At 42.0% G+C, this 17,414-nt stretch overlaps 1 protein-coding gene across 2 annotated transcripts in view; it reads left to right on the top strand.

Moving 5' to 3' along the window:
* Positions 1 to 17,414, top strand: part of DCLK1 (doublecortin like kinase 1) — a 334,151-nt gene that overhangs the window by 293,194 nt on the left and 23,543 nt on the right. For both annotated transcript variants that reach the window (XM_045796961.2, XM_045796963.2), the window contains exons 12-16: positions 1,473 to 1,606; positions 3,339 to 3,416; positions 3,790 to 3,886; positions 5,694 to 5,774; positions 16,518 to 16,631. In XM_045796961.2, coding sequence (XP_045652917.1) covers positions 1,473 to 1,606; positions 3,339 to 3,416; positions 3,790 to 3,886; positions 5,694 to 5,774; positions 16,518 to 16,631 — 504 coding nt within the window. The remainder of the gene's footprint in view (positions 1 to 1,472; positions 1,607 to 3,338; positions 3,417 to 3,789; positions 3,887 to 5,693; positions 5,775 to 16,517; positions 16,632 to 17,414) is intronic.

The raw sequence follows: 17,414 nt of genomic DNA on the forward strand, positions 1-17,414 counted from the left end.
TGGGCACCTGCCCAAGGACCCAAACTAGATGGTGGTCAAGCCCTTAAGGGGAAGACTCCATGTTCTGAGTGTGGAGAAAATGTAAACGAATATTTTCTGCCCAGAAAAGACACAGTCTCTCCAGAAGGGGAGATCGGACTCCCCGGCTCTGCCAAAACAGGTCCCAACGACCGATGCTGGTGCTGCCGCTTAGCTGGTCCAACATCTGCACTTTAGGCTACGGGGAAATGAGAAGTTAATCTGCCTTCTCCAAAGAAAGGGAGACGTGGTGTGTGGGCGGTAGTGGCGCTCCTGATGTGTGGAGATGTGTCTTGCTGGGCAAGAGGTTCAGACTGCTGTCTCAACTACAGACGATCACAGGGCCGCAACAGACCACGCGGGCTTCAACGTGCTGGGGGCATTATTCTGATGTGCATGGAAAACTTCACCATTTCCTCAAGGCATCTCCCGCCTTTGCTGGGAATACTAGCTTTTTACTGTGGTTTTCTTTATCTTATTGATTCCAACGGAGGGCCCTGAATTAGAATGCTGAATGCCCTTTGATCTTTCCTTTGAAACAGTAGAAGTTGTTCGGGATACTCCTAAGAGCAGACCCGTTCGGTTTGATCATGGGCTGGAATTAAAGCGGTATAAATACTTGCCTATGGTCACATGCATCCTTTTCTTGATTTGTTGGGTGAAAGACTAGAGACTTTTACTGCCTTAATAAGGAAACCTGGACGGAATGCTGACTCTGCACCTGATAAATCTTTCCAAATTGCCACAGGTGAAATGAAATGTTAATATCCCTTTCAATTATTAATAAAAAAAATGTAAATAGATTTTGTTGGAAATGTGGGCCACTGAAAATAAACTATTGTAATATATGTGTAGATTTTTTTTTCAATTACTAAAGAACTGTATTTTTAAAGCTTCTTACATATTCACAGAGAGGTAATTATTTTCATAAATTGGAGGTACTGCACTAGAGACTTTCTCTATTTCATTATATTACACAAATCAGTTTTAATTGTAGAAAACATTAAATACAGATAAGCAAAGAAAAAGAAAATCTCCCATAATCCTACCACCCGGAGACAGACATACTAACACTGTGTTCTTTCAGACATTGTTCTTTGCACGTATTTTTTTCAGTTTATGCAAACCAGTCTGAAATCTGTCCTTACTTCTCCCAAATAATTTATTTCAATAGCCAGAAACCCACATCACCACGTTAATGGTCATGTAGCATCCCACTGTATCAACATTCTGTCATTCATTATTGAATTTCCGTATGCTGGCTGTTCACCCTGTTTCCAATTCTGCAGTAATTTAAAAAAAGATATTCTTGTGTGTATATCGTCGCATAATTGCCTGTTTTTTCCCTTTATGATAAATGCCTTAAATTTAAACGGCAGTGCCCCTCGTTCCTTCAAGAAAGAGCTTTCGAGCTTTTGGTTGTAAGGTGATTTCACTCTTTTCTTTTACTTTAGGTGTACGAACACCAAGATGGCAGCAAATCGCTGAAGCTGGGTGACTTTGGGCTGGCCACCATTGTAGACGGCCCCCTGTACACAGTCTGTGGCACCCCAACATACGTGGCTCCGGAAATCATCGCGGAAACCGGGTAAATGCTTCCCGTGGTTTATTGGAGTGTTGTGATTGCCAAAGAGCTAGTCTGCTTCAAGAAAAGGAGAAAACAGCTCTGTCCCATCCAGACAGATTTAGCGATCAGATTTCTTTCAACTCTTTTTTTTTTTTTTTAACTTTAAAGTGAGAGCCATTTTCTCTGTTTCCCCAATCAAGTTGCCAATTACGGCAATCTTGTTCAAGGCTTCCATGTGGCCTTTGTTAAAGGTAGAACAGCAGCTATTAACCCCAGAGTAAAAAATGTTCGGACTAACAGAGAAACATATAGCGATGGTAATTAACTCGCTTTTGGATAAAAGAAACAGACGCTGCTGTGTGCCATGATTACAGTCTCCTGTGGTTATTTCTCTCAGCTGTCCTTATTCTCCCGTCCCAGTCTCATTTGGGCTCTCTTGGCGGTCCATTGATTATCTGTGCAGCACAAACACCCTTAGGCATCAGAGAGCCACTGGGAATTTTCTGGTTTCTGTGTGCAGCAGTATCAGATGAACGAAAATCTCTAGAATGGGGGGAGAAGGTGGGTGGCCTAACATTTACTAAGGACCTACTCTCTGCCAGGCCTTAAGCTCCTTTATTTTGTTCTTAACTCCTCCAGTAGATGGTGTGAATCCCATTTTGCACATGAATGATCTCACTGCGATGGTTGGGTATCATGGAAGCTCATGACTAGATGGTGGTTGAGTCAGCATTTGAACTCAGGGCTGTGTGAATCTTACCGGGATCATAGGCGAAGTTCTGAAGCACTAGCCTCATACAAAAGGATTGGGGAAGGGTGGTGCAGCAAGGGGAGACGGCCCTACTTTTCCCCCTCAATGAGGGGTACCCACCCACACCTAAGGGTCTAAGTTGTATCCTCCCCTGTGAGCCGTCAGAGATAGTTTTACTGCTTGACCATTGACCAAAAAGGCAGAGGAACAGAATAGATGAGAAGGGAATGCCAATCGGGAAATCCCTAAGGTGGGATGTGGGGTAATGAAGCCTTTTTTATTCACCAAATTTGAGTGAGCTGGGAGCCCACATCTGTGACCTTGCCTGACTTCCCTCAGAGCATGCTGCCTCAGGTATAGCTACGGTTTCTAGTTTTCTACCGTGAGTACTCTGACAGCCTGCCAGGAGGGAGGGGCCCGGGGAGGAGAAAGAGGATTGAGTTGGGCTCCTGGAGACCCTGGTTGGAACCCAGCTGTGCTGCCACTGACTGTGTGATCTTGAGCAAAACTATTTACCCCTCTGATCCTCGGTTTTCTCCTCTATAAAACAGGCAATAATATCCTGTGTAATGTAGAGTGTTTGGAAAAACAGCATAAGATAACGTAGGTCAGCGCTTTACAAATTGGAAAATGTCCTATATGTAATTATTTTTTCTAATATGGGGGACTTAGATAGTTTCAAGGGTCCATCCCTATCTTAAAATTGATATGACTACAATAAACCTTTTTGATGAAACCTCTCACTTACTGATACTTGGATATGATCCTAGGCATGTTTTACTTCGATTTTTATTCATATGTCTTTCTCTCTCTCTCTCTTTTATTATCTTTTCCTTGAATTCCGTTTGGCTGGGGGGTTTTAGTTTAGTGTTTGTTGTTGGGTTTTTTAATTTTGTTTAGTTTGGTTTTTGGTTTAGAATAGTAGAGTCCTCTATTTTGCCAATGGCCCGTCATTTGTCCTGGCCTGACTTTTGCTAACTCTAATGTCGCTTACTTTTGCAGATATGGCCTCAAGGTGGACATCTGGGCGGCTGGTGTAATCACGTACATCCTGCTGTGCGGCTTCCCTCCCTTCCGCGGGTAAGGGCGGCCATCTTTTATTCAGCTCCGACAAAGCATTTCTGTGTTCTCCGAGTTATCCATTCTGCCTTCTTGCACAAGGAGCCCGAAGCAGGAAAGGAACATAAGAACTTCACTTTCAGTGCCTGTTATTTTTCCTGTGTTGTACATACTCATTTACATGCCTTTCATAAATCTTCCTCATATAATTTAAAGACTCGTTCTTTCCTAATTGTCCAAAACAGTTCCATACTGACATTTTAAATGGCTTAAAAACCCACATTTTAAACACGTATGGGGAAAGGAAGGGCTCAAATGCATAAAAGTGAAGAGACATATCCCAGGTTGCCATTTTAGTGCTGTGTTTTTTCCTTGTTGTGGTTCATCTAAACAGAAGCGGTGATGACCAGGAAGTGCTTTTCGATCAGATTTTGATGGGGCAAGTGGACTTCCCCTCTCCATACTGGGATAACGTTTCTGATTCTGCAAAGGTGGGTTTCCAGTGCCTTTCCTTTTCCTGAGAGTCTGTGTGTCTTAATGCAATTATTGATTTTGACTCATTTTGTGCAAAGAGACCTAATGATGTTGTAAATACAATTTCTGTCCATTGTGGTTATAATTACAGGTTTTCCAAGAGTTCATGGTCGTCAAGTCAACTGTTTGTAGCCATCCCAACTTATCAAGTGTCTCTGTTTCCCTGGCTTCATCGCTCCCTGTTGTCACTCCAGTTACATTGCTATAGCCTCTTCTACACCAGACCCACACTAGGCCACCTTAGATTTCAGCATAGCTTATGACTTTACCTCTTTTGGGTCTCGACTCACTTTCATCCTCTCAGGGAAGCTTTCCCAGGACACCCTGTTTTCAATTGCAGCTTTAATCTACCTAGCTCACCTTATCTTCCTCATCTGCTTTATTTTTCTCTGTAGCACTTACACCCACATGTCCTTCTGGTATACCGTCTAACTACCTTTCTCTGTCTGTCTACCTTTCTAGATAGGTGGATATATCTTACTTATGTCATTTGTTTTCTAATTTTCCCCCACTAGAACACAAATTTCATCAAGACAAGGATTTTTGTGTATTTTGTTTATTGCTGTATCATCAGTGCCTATGTAGTGACCAGTATATAACTAGAGCTTAACATGTATTAAAATGAATGAATAAGATCAACCTCCAAGAAAACTATAAAAATGTTACATGGAGACACTGGTAGAACTTGAGATAAAAAAGAAAACTTTTTAACTGATTCCTTAAACTTATGTCTCCAAGCATTGACTTAAATTTGTGAAAAACTGATGTTGAGAAATAATTGACTTTTGATTATTCAGTGTATATGCCTTTCCTTTTTCTGTGTCCTGAGTACGATTTCAATTTAAAACCTGAATTTTTCTGTGGGGGTAGAGGTATTTTTGCCTATGAGCAATTCTCTTCAGGACCCTATCTACCTCTCAGTGCTGTCACTCATAACAAGAGAGCTCAAAGTCATTGACAGATAGGACCTTCTCCCGCACCCCCATGCCACCTGGCAAAGGGCGTCACACCAAATAGTTGCTTTAATAAGTCCTGGCCCATGTTGGAAAGTGAATGAAGGCCTTCTTGCACAAAGGAGCCTGAAGCAGGAAAAGAACATAATGAGAACTTTAAGGTAGAATCTCTACATCAGTGGAAATAAATCATCCCCATCACAGAACGGCCCTCAGACCCCATGAATGTAAGGAATGGGATAACACATATCTAACCATTTTGTTACATGGGAACTTCTAATCCGAGTGGACAAAATGTGTGACAGACTCATCATTAAAACCCAAGTTGTGCTTTCCTGGCCCAGATCATTTTGAACTCATGAGGAAGACTCATTAATTTCAGAACCATTAAATCATTTGCCTCTTAATAGTTCCATTTTATTGGTATTGATTGATGTGGAAATTTTTGAAGCGATGTTAACAGATTTCTATATTAAACTAACTTAGAAATCTGCCATTAAAGCGCGAAATTCTAGACAAAGGAATATTAATTCTTTAACTTGTATAATTTATTTCTTCTCTACTAAATGCTCTTTAATGAAATGTATTCTAATCTTCATTTCATTTTTTTTCTCTCAACCATAAGCCATATATTTGTAATTCTAGGTATTCACCTTTAACTTCTAAAGGTGTTAGATGGCTCTGCATAAGTTGAGTTGATACATTTAAAATTTAGAGCTTTTCCAAACTAAAAGAGAACTTCCGCATATGAAAATGCTCAGAGTTTTGCCATAAAAATGAGACAAATGGACTCAAACGTTCCCTTCCGCAGGAGCTCATCACCATGATGCTGTTGGTCGATGTTGATCAGCGATTTTCAGCTGTGCAGGTCCTGGAGCACCCCTGGGTGAAGGTAAGTGACTTTCTCCTTTCCCTACACGTACTCCGAACGTTCTTTCTAAAACTGCAGATTTCCTAATGATATCGCCTCCTTTGTAAAGTGTCGTGTTCGGATTTGTCCCTCCCCCGCAAACATGCCGGAACAGTGACGGGATCTCAGACTTGCTCCTCTGATGCATCCGTGCTGACGTGTGCTCTCATGCTCCCTTGCACAGAGCCTTTCATTCGATTCACATGGGGCTGCCTTCTGACTGGGGAGGTGCACGCACGTGGTCGCCAGCCCCCGCCCCAACCTACATTCTGAATACATCAATAAGAGCCGATTTTCTGAGTCAGTCCTGCTTTTGCATGATTCCCACCAAAAATACAATTGACCCAAGGGTCTCCACATAAGCCTTGAAGTTGCAGCACTTCTCAATCTTGAATGCGCTCACAAGTCACCTGGGGATCTTGTTAAAATGCAGATTCTAATGTCGTAGATGTGAGGCTCTGAATTTCTAAAAGCTCCCAGATGCTGCTGCTGCTATTTGAGTACTAGAGTCTAATGATACATCTTTATGAAAGAATTCTCCAGAGCACAGTTGTTATAGTTTGTCCCTATATCTCTCTACAACGGATTGACAAGGTTTGTTTTGAATCTTATGTAATAAATATGCATGGAGTGCTTCACTTACAAAGTCCGCCCAGGACTCTTTTAAGCACCTCACATATACATGAACCGATCCTGTTCTTCCCAACCACTGTATAATCTAGATACTACCATAACCCTCATGGACACATAGAAGCTCTGTACCTTGGTTTAATGTTCTTCCCTCCAGAGTAGAAGACAGACATTTGCATGTAGAGATGGACATGAGCACAAACAGAACAAGAATAACATGGTTAGCGCATTGATAGAAGTTTTGCCAACCTTTCTACTGCTTCGAGTGGTCTGGCTGTGAGTTGAAGGCAACAAAATGTCCCACTTCTCTAAATTACCACCATAGCGATGAGTCAAGTATTTTTCCCCCCAAATCACTAATTATAAGGGTAAGGTATGATTGAAAGCACAGTGTTGAGACAGACTACATCCGAGGGGACAAGAGCTTGGGGTCTGGTTCATGCTCTGCTACGTGATGGCCATAGGCTGAGTTCTACCACTTTATTTTATTTTTGGGTTTTTTTTCTTTTTTTTAAATTATTATTAACATATCATGTATTATTTGTTTCAGGGATACAGGTCTTTGATTCATCAGTCTTACACAACACCCAGCGCTCACCACAACACATACCCTCCCCGATGTCCATCACCCAGCCACCCCATCCCTCCACCCCCCTCCCCTCCCGCAACCCTCAGTTTTGTTTCCTGAGATTAAGAGTCTCTTATGGATTGTCTCCCACTCTGATTTCATCTTGTTTTATTTTTTCCTCTCTTCCGCTTTGATCCTCTGCCTTGTTTCTCAAATTCCACGTATCAGTGAGATCCTGTGATAGTTGTCTTTCTCTGATTGACTTATTTCTCTCAGCATAATACCCTCTAGTTTCATCTACATCGTTGCAAATGGCAAGATTTCGTTTTTGGCTGAGTAATATTCCATTGTGTATATATACCACATCTTCTTTATCCACTCATCTGTCGATGGACATCTGGGCTCTTTCCATAGTTTGGCTATTGTGGACATTGCTGTTATAAATATTGGGGTGCAGGTGCCCCTTCGGATCACTACATTTCTATCTATGGGGTAAATACCCAGTAGTGCGATTGCTGGGTCGTAGGGTAGCTCTATTCTAGCACTTTATGTGTAGAGATGTAAAACAGGAGAATATTTATGAATGGTGAATGTGTGTATAGATATACGGCTAAGGTTTGTTTTAAGTATTTTCATAGAGCAGAGCTTCCCAATTGGTGTACAAGTGTATAAAGATATCAATCATCTCAGCCCTTGGCATAGTCAGGCAGGGCAGCTAGAGTCCAGACGTAATCACCTCCAGCCTCAAAACCTTTGCTTTTACCCCAGGGTGCTAAACAAAAGTTCTCCTTTCCTATGAAGTGGGAAAAGTTAGGAAGCATCTTGGGTAAGCCTAATAATAAACCAGTGAGATAGGCAAAGTGGGTATTCTTGTACCCATTTTACAGATGAGGAGACAGGCTATGGTAAGTGACTTGCCTGCAGTAGCAAAGTTTATGACTGAGCCAGAATTTGCAGCCAGGTCTCCTCACTCCAAGCCCATTTGCTTGAAAGTCCTATGCACCACAGTCTATCTACCCATCCTTTGTTATGCGTGACAGCACCGTGACTGTCGCAAAAGAATGCATGTGCACATCATATCATTATAATGATTGTTCATACAAGTTAGCAACAACTTCGAAGGAACTTATCTAGGTCATGGCACCTTTCCCTTAGCTGTTCAGGGGGGAGAGGCACGGGCCAGCTGCAACCTTTCTTGGTGGCAGCCATTGGTTCTGATTGATCTACGTGCTAATTAGAAGCCCATGATCAACAAATTGTCAAATTGCATGATAGCACTAGAAACAGTGGGACTATGACCACGTAGAATAAGCCAGAAAATCAGAATTTGAAATGTGGCCTTTGAAGGCTCACAAAGAGCCATAGAGGAAAGAGATTTCATAGGCTGCAAATAGCCATTTTAGGTTTTTAAATACATTTTCCTCTGAGGGCCGCTGCCTGCCAGGCCCGCCCTCTGGAAGTTCTGATACAACCAGACAGTCATAGACCCGGGGAGGGGGGCGGCGGCGCCAGGCAGCCTCTGGGTGGGTAGAGCGGTGCTGTAAAGGATGTCCTAGAAGGAGGAGCCGGAGCTGCAGCCTGGAGGAGGCTGGGAAGGGGACGCCCGCAGGGGCGGCTCGCCCGGATACGCATATTTGCTGTAAGGTAACTTTGTGGATGTGAGCAAATTTGTCTATGTATTCGAGGGGGCTAGAATGCAATTGGAAACAGCCTTACCCTGATTCCAAACCAAATGACCCTATATCCATATAGATCCCAACTCCATGGGATAAAGAAACAAAGTTAGGAAGACTTTTGGCTGTTACCTTTGAAAAACGAGGTTGCTCCTTTTCCTAAAGCAGCATGGACATGTCTCAGTGGTAACCTTCTGCTTCCTCAACCTGCTTTGTACACATTTTTACACATGGTCCCACTTTGCTGATAATTAGGCTCCCCCACTCCCTCTAAAACGTGGACTTCTGCTGTCATTCTAGTTTTCCCTCTGAGATTTCCTAAAAGCAAGGATAACATCTAAGGAATTAACTAGGAGATTTTAAAAAGTACCCTTTCTATCCTTCTAACAGACCTTAGATTCTGAGGGAAAAAAATATTGATGTTAGCAGAAACTTAAAAAAAAAAAAAACCTAAAAAACCCCGAAATGTATGAAATGATTGCTTAACTTTTGAAATTGTATTTATGTAGTAACTAAATCAGAAAAGGGATTTTTGTCCCAAAAACGTAAATGAAAAACCATATATAAGCTTTCACAACCAGCATTTAGTGTTTGTCGAGATCTCCAAGTGCAACAAATGAACAACCAAGAAATCAAAAAAAAATAAATTAGACATTTAAACGGAAGTCCATTTAACAAGACATTTTGCATTTGGTGATCAAATTATATCTGATCACGGCAGAAAACTCTACCTCAGGGGGAAAGAGGTAATAATAATTATCTGAGCCCTGAGGAAGTCGTCAGAAAGCATTTCCTGTACTCTCATTTGTCCTAATTTTCTCTGTTGCTTATACAGTGACCTTTTCACTTGGTGCCCTTGGAATTGAAAAGGCAGTCTCTTATGAAACAGAGCGTAGAGCAATAGAATCGGAAAATCTAGTCAGCCAAAGTCACTTGTTTTAACCTTAATCTAGGCTTATTTTTTCATTCACTCCAGGTGGGAATCCCACTGTGCTCCTTGGCGTTCTGGGCCTCTGCTCTGTTATCGAAAGAATCATGAGCGAGGCCTCTTGGTGGATTATTCTAGCAAACCCGATGGGCAAAGGCAACATCGATGTGCAGCCAGGTGTCTAGGAGAGGAATGTGAGCTTCCGGAAGGAGCACCAGCTCACCCTCCTGTTGTAACCTTGGGACAGTCATTTCACTTCTTTGAACCTCTTCTTGTGTCTGTGAGCTGAAGATAATAGAATCAGCCCCTTGAGTTGTTATGAGGATGGAGAAAGGAATATGTATTTGAAGGGTCTGAGAGGACAGTCTTTAAACACTAGTACTGTGTAGATACTTGATACATATTTGGGGAATGTAAATTGTGATGGATGTTGGTGTATGAGAAATTTGATTAAGGAGAACCTTCTCGTCCTCCCCCCTCCAAATTCCATTGGTGTACCCCCAGCTCCACATAGATAATGTGTGCATTATCCGCTCCGTTTTCTTCTGTAATATCACAGCTGTTCCCTTTACTGTGACTACAGAGTACCGACAGGGATTGTCCTGGCTGAAGTTTATCTACCTTAGTGCTTATCTGGTGGAGAACTACAGGATTTAGGCATGAGGAGACTGAAATAGGCATTAATGCATCTTGATTATTCCAGGGACTGGGGAGAAGGTTGGGTCACTTTCCCCAAAAGGACACTTAATTGATAGAAAAGGTAGGTTAGTGATAAGTTCATAAACGTAACTGACATGTCCCCCCCCAAATTCTTATTTGTAAATAGGATTAAATTATCACCATTGTAATATTCCAGATGTCTTACTATTATTGCATTTTTATTTTCAAAGTGTTGACCTACTTTATCCCATGTTATTCTCCCGATACTAGGGTAAAGGTCCATCTCAATGCTACAGTTCTATGAGTTTATGTTTTACCTCCAATTATTTTCCTGATTTTACTGATCAGGAAACCAAGCCTCAGAGAAGTATCTAGCATAAAGCTTAGTGGAGTTTCTAGCACCAGGTCTGATGCCTGGATTTTGCCTCTAGAGATTCTGAATGAATTGGTCTGCGCTGGCATCTGGGCCAGCATCAGGAATTTTAAGAGCTCCCAGGGGATTATACTGTGAAACCAAGTTTGAGAACCTCTGTCCTGGTGGAAAGAATGGGTTTAAATAAGTCAAGTGTAGGTATTTAGCCAATTCAAGACTTCCTATCACCTCCCTGGCCTTAAAATTTTATTTTACTTCATTTATCTCACCTATCAACTCTTTTTAAAAAGATAGTATAAATAAATAAATAAATAAATAAATAAATAAATAAATAAATAAATAAATAAAATATTACTAAGCCAAGATATTTGGAAAGAATAAAGAGAGGAAGAAGAAAAAAATAAAAAAATAAGAGCCGGAATAATCTACCGAGGTATCCCGCGCTAACTAAAAGCAGCTCTCCCCACACAAAAATGTATATGCATTCATCTTGTGCTGGCAGAATTTGTTAGACATTAAGAGAACCCCCACTGATACTGTAATAATAAATAAAACCACCTATTGCTATTCATAAATTAGAAACGATGACATGGAATTCCACTTTCCATTTGGGCATCTTACCCTCTCCCTTCTCCGAGCTAGATCTTAATTTACTTCACATTTGCTCCCCCGATGCAGTGTGAGGTGTAGACACGGAGGATTCAGCGGCCCAAGCTGAACAGAGTCAAAGGTCCTGGGCGCCAAACAGCTGGAGACAGTTAGCAAGAGTCAAGAGGCCAAACCCTGCGATGCGAAATGGAGCTGCTATTGAAGAGTATTCTAATGTCCTTGAGAGATTATGTAAAATGAAATCAGGATATTCTGGTAGTAAACTTCTCAAGACTGCTGTACTTCTCATAAATTCACAGATATTATTAATAATAGAGTCTGGTAACGAATTGACTGCAGATCAGACCCATGACTCGAAAACAAAAATCCATGAGGGAGGAGGGTTTTCTCAAGCATGACCCCCGGAACGGTTTCCCTGAGGAAAGAGGGGAATTCACTCCATGGAGTGACTTCACATCCAGGCCCCCACACCTCCTCCCCACAGCTGCTCCCCAACATCCGCTGGAGAAATGGAGACCAGGAGGCTAGGTCTCCTTCAGACAGCTGTGAGAGTTCATTTTCCATTTTGCAAACTAATTTTGTTCTTGTCAGTTGCAATGCTCTGCCAAGTGGTGGATGGGAATTTCTAAATCAAAAACCACTAACCTCAAACCACAACCAGCCCGTGTCAAACTTCAGAAACTACTCCCAGAAACTACATACCAGAGCGTATGGTAATAATACTGTAACTATTTGTAACGTACTGCCAGGTTTGTCACGTTTAGAAAATTCGTAGCACATTTTTGGCACACAATCTATTCAGAATAATGGTGATAAAGATGTATATGTAAAAATGTATGTTTTTAACGGCCCTATTTATTTTATTGATGCAAGACAGTAAGTTAGCTAAATCTCCATCATCAATCTGTATGCCTCAGGTACAGATTAGATCCCTGCAAAACCAGTTGTTTATGTCTTTTAATCCAATTATGCTCAAAGCCTTCCAAACTGATACAGAAACTCCGCAGACTTCTAGATGCCGTGAGGTGCGCCTGTGTGTGCGCATGCGTGTGCGGGCACGCACACCCTGTCTACCTTCTCTGAGATACCTTATTTCATTGGGGGAAAAACAAAACAAAACAAAACCCTGAAACGTTTTAAGATTTATGAAGTCAGAAGCATCTCTGACAACTTGTGAGGGTTGTTGCAGGACTTTCAGTGCTTCAACATGAACTAATAACCCAAGGGAAGCCGAAACCTTCACTAGAATTTAAAGCTGGAGGTCTGAACCCTCAGGACCCAACATCTAAAAGAGTTGCTAAGAGTCTTGACAGGAGATCAGAACCAGGACAGAGCTGGGAAATAATAACAAAGTCCATTCTGAGGGTGGTGAGAAAGCGAACTCTTAGCTCAGGAACTGGCAGGGGGAAGAAAAGCCAGGTAAAGGACAGTTCTGGCTAAGATGGCGCCCCTGGTGGGGAAGTGAGGAGATGGTGGTGCAGCCCGGAATGAATCGCCCTCAGTAAGTCAGGAAGGGGCTGCTCCTATGGAATCTTATTTGTTCTCTCTCTGTTTGCACCGAGCCTGTTCAAACAGTCTGTGTGGATCCCAGGACCACGCTGTGACCCAGTGCAACTTCATATCATCCTGTGTCAGCCAGGCCTTCTGCTGCTGCTGGTTCCACAGAGGATTTGAGAGCCGGGCGGGAGCAGGTCCCATTGCCGCATCCCAGATTAGTGGCCATCCAGTCTCTCCTTGACGTAAAAGTCAACTGCCTTCCACTGGGCCCCCTGACGTGCTCAGCATCCCTTTTACTGCCCTCCATGCAAATGCTTCCCAGGCTCCACTGAGGCCTGTCCGGATTGTCTCTGTTTTTTCCAGTCTCTCATTTAATCCTTCTTTCTCCTTACCATCGTGCTACTTTCATCATGGGAGAGAGGACTCCTCAAATCCTACCATTTAACTTTTAGGGAGCCCCTTTGTAACCAATGCCATGCTAATGAATGCTCTGGATTGATGCAATGTGGTGTTACGGAAAGAAAGAATACTTTCAGACCTGGTTCAGTCCTGACTCAACTGCTTTCTAGCTGTGTGACCTTGAGCAAATTACTTAACCTTGCTGAGCCTCAGTCTGCTTATCTTTGGAATGGTCCTAATAATGCATATCATCATAGAGGATAATCTGAGATTAAGGGGCTCGTATGTGGTCTGTGTAAATCACTTGCCCAGGGCCACATAGCAGTTTACATCTGTGTCACCTTCCTCTCCCTGCCTTTCTCTTTTATCTTTGCTCCCCTCCACCTTCAAACTCGGGCCTCACCCTTTCTCTCCTTACTTCATCATGCCTCAGGTAAACCTGCACCTCCCCAGGGCAAACAGCTTCCTTTCCCTTGCATCTCTGCCCCTCACTCTGATTAGACCCTGTCTCGTGTCTTCCATCTCTTCCTTTCCGGAAGCTTCCGATCCTTAGACAGCAAACATGCTCAAAGTGGTGTTGTCCTAAAGAGAAAAACCTTCCTTCAACTCACTTTCCAATTATGTTCTTCACATTTGTTGATAATCTAAAACTCATACAAATCACTTTGCCTGAGCCAGCCTGGAACTCTATTAAGAGATGATTCCACATACAAGTATAATCTTGGGGGTGAGGCCCAACGGGGAACCCCTGTATCAGGCTGCCCCCTTTTCCTCAGGCAGAGCCCCAAACTATGCCAGATACATGACACTAATACTTGGAAGACTGTCAGGAAAGGCACATCATTTCATCCCTTGTCAAATGTTTAAATACTCCCCAAATTCCAGAGGCTTGCTGTTTCATCCACCATTAAAAAAGCATTTCACTCTTGTGTTTAAAGCTCTAGATTGCATAATTCTAATTCTTTGTGAGTGAACAGCAGTTAGTCCTCCACACTCCCGACCCGTACACCGCTCTTAATAAAAAGCATTGTTTTTATTCATAATGGAGACTAAGGCTTCTATCTCTGGATCTTTCTGGTAGTTCTTTGAGGCCAGTCTTTTCCTGTTCGTTTTTTTGTTTTTTTTTTTTTCAGCTTTCTCCATCATTATCCTCCCACATACTCTTAACTAGAGATAAACTGGTTAACTCATTCTTGGGCAAACAGGCCTTGAGGTTTCCCACCTACTCCCATCTGTACACCAAAACATCGGTTCTCTCGTCACTAAGGGTCAGTTGCTCCTCCTCATTGAGGACCAGGCTGGATCCCATATTCCTCGTGAAGTTCTCTCCATTCACAACTGAAAATACGTCCTCTCTCCTCTGAACTCCTTCCGTGTTTCTTGCTAAGCCATGAGGCTCCTTGCCATATGACAGCTCTTTCGTATCTTGTCGATCTGCTTTATTATTTGACATTATGTGTGCGTACTTTGTCTCTCAATTAGCCCGCAAGGTTCTGGTGGGCAGAGACCATTTTTCTCCCACCCCCTGCCTTCCCTGTCATAGCCTGGGACAGGGTAAGTACTTCGTATGTCCCTGTTTCTGTTCCCTCCCAAGTATTATCCCACTGTTACCCTCATTGACCTTCACTTTATTTCTGACTCTTTTCATGATACGGATTTTTTAAAAATTTTTGAATTCACTCTGCAATCACTGGAAAGCATCCTTCCTCCAGATTTGATTTCAGATGTGACTTAATAAGCATAATAATGGCTCCTTCTTCTAGCCATTAATAAATCAGTCCAAGAGTAACACAAATTGAGTATCCACTGCAAGCAGGGTGGTGAACTAAGGGCTCATATTAAAGATCACAGAAAATGTGGGAGATGTGATACAAAAAGGCAAGAGTTCAGAATTGATGATATATCATATATATATGTGTGTATATATATATATATATATTATATATATATATATATAAAACCCTGAACTCTCTATATACTTTTGCATATATAAGTTATATATATATATGAAATCACCAAACACCAAAAAGAGTGTAAAGAGTACAAATATACATAATGAAAAAACATTAGAAGTTTACAGAAGAATCATTTTAATGAATTATGCTTCGTAGAAAAATGTTTTGGAACAGGTGATTTGGGCCCATGTTTTGAAGGAAAAGAGAGGCCACAGGGTCCATTAGAGCAAAGCCCACGCCTCTTTTTGCTCACCATCTTTCCCCACAACTAACTGCAGTGCCTGGTCCCCTGTAGACACGCCCTTCATAGTGGCTGAATGCATGAATAGCCAAATCCTGAGAGAAGGGAAGACTAGGTTACTTGGAAGCGCGAGCATGTTATGCTAGGGAAGCAGCCATTTATTTTCCTGGGTGGAGCCAAGAAATAACATGCAACATGATGGAAAAGAAAGAGAGCAGGAAAATGATGAATGGCATTGAAGTCTTGCCAGGAATTTTGGTTTTAACAGATAGTAACAAACACTTTATTATCCCTTCATTCATTTATTCCACAAATATGTCTTAAACATCTAGCATAGTGCCAAAGCACTATGCTGAGACCCGAGGGCTCTGTAATGAGCAGAACACAGTCTCTGTCTTCAAGGATTGGGCAGCCTTTTCGACATGAGCTAGTAAGCGGTGGCACATACTTGCGGCTCTGGTTATTGTTATCCTAACAGTATTTAGCAAAGGGGAGCAATCTGTCTAGCTTCCATCATAGACAGCTCCAGTGGAGAGCAGAAGCCTTCATTAAAATGAGCCTCAATGCAAAGTACGTCAAAATAACAGATGATTTGAAGGCAGCAAGGAGGATTGAAAACTTAAGGAAGAACTTTTTGCTTGGAAGGTTGTCTGGGTTTATAGAATGGTCGATTGAGGAGCTGTGGAACCGGCCTGAGTTTATTTACGGGCCCTCGCACGAGCCCAGGACTGTCAGTTTCCTCGTGTTGAGGTCTGAATGATGGGCTAAGAGGATAAAACTCTTGATTCAGGGGAAAAAAGAAGATGTTTACATTGATTTTTTTTTTTTTTTTTTGGTTTTTCAGATTTAGCTTGCCCTTTGGCGTATGTCCTTAGAGCCCTGGCTGAAATCAATTTTATTAGAAACCAAAAACAGAAATAACAACTTTTCATTTAGGGACAGAACTCTGGGGGTCAGATGACGCAGCAAATTAATTTCGGAGCAGATGTAGAAATGAACGAGACTTCAGGGCCCTATTTCCAACAACGACGTGTACTGAAAAGACATGGGTTACTTGATTTCCGAAATCTTAGGAATTCTAAGATCCCCGCTTGTTACTGGAAGATCGTGGCCACATTTTCCGTTTATCTCATTTTTGTTTTCTTTTTCTCCTTTTTTCATTTCTTTCTTTCTTTCTTTTTTTTTTCCCCAGGATGACGGCCTCCCAGAAAATGAACATCAGCTGTCAGTAGCTGGAAAGATAAAGAAGCATTTCAACACAGGCCCCAAGCCGAACAGCACAGCAGCTGGAGTTTCTGTCATAGCAGTAAGCATCTGAAATATCCACCTATAACTTTTTAAAAGCAATCCACCTAGGAGACAGGCATTACTCAGGAGATTCCACCCAGAGACAGCAGAATGGGTCATTTCTTTAGACAGCTCGACCATTTAATGCACTGGGGGAGGTTGGGGGCTTATATATATGATGTGTTTTTGCTGAACATTTCCCTAGGAGTCACATCATTATCCAACACCTCCAGGGTGTCTTGCTGTGTATATTAATTTCATGATTTATTTTTTTAAAGCAGAAAACCTCCCCCACAGTGGACTCTGTGCCAATGCAAACTTTGGGGCTCTGAGAAAAAGAGTTCCTAGTGTCCTTTTGCCAGAACCTGGAGGGAGAGGGAAGCTGAGAGAGACAACACGGCAGAGAGGGAGCGGAACACCATAGATCTTTGTACGAGCCCCAAATGAAAGCCAAGACATAGCAGAAGGCTTAGAAGGCTTGCGCAGTAAAACTGAGCTGCTCTGAACACCCGAAGAAATAATGGTGTCTTGCTCCTTAGAAATTTCTGTTTCTAAAGTTGAAAGTCTTTTACCATTTACCATTTTATTGATGTGGCTGCACAAAGAATTTTTTTTTCCTGTTCTATACATGCAGACATATACTATATGCAATTTGATAGCAGCTCTAGGCAAAGATTAAATTGGGCAGAGAAATAACGAAACCTCATACTTCCTGGTGTCATATTCTAGAGTAAACATATTCAAGTCCCAGATTACTTGAGTTTTTAATAATTTCCTTTTTTTTCAGAGTATGTAAATTTTA

The sequence above is a fragment of the Ursus americanus genome, chromosome 10 (assembly GCF_024610735.1).
Source record: "Ursus americanus isolate L20-20 chromosome 10, mUrsAme1.1.p, whole genome shotgun sequence".
NCBI classification, from domain to species: Eukaryota; Metazoa; Chordata; class Mammalia; order Carnivora; family Ursidae; genus Ursus; species Ursus americanus.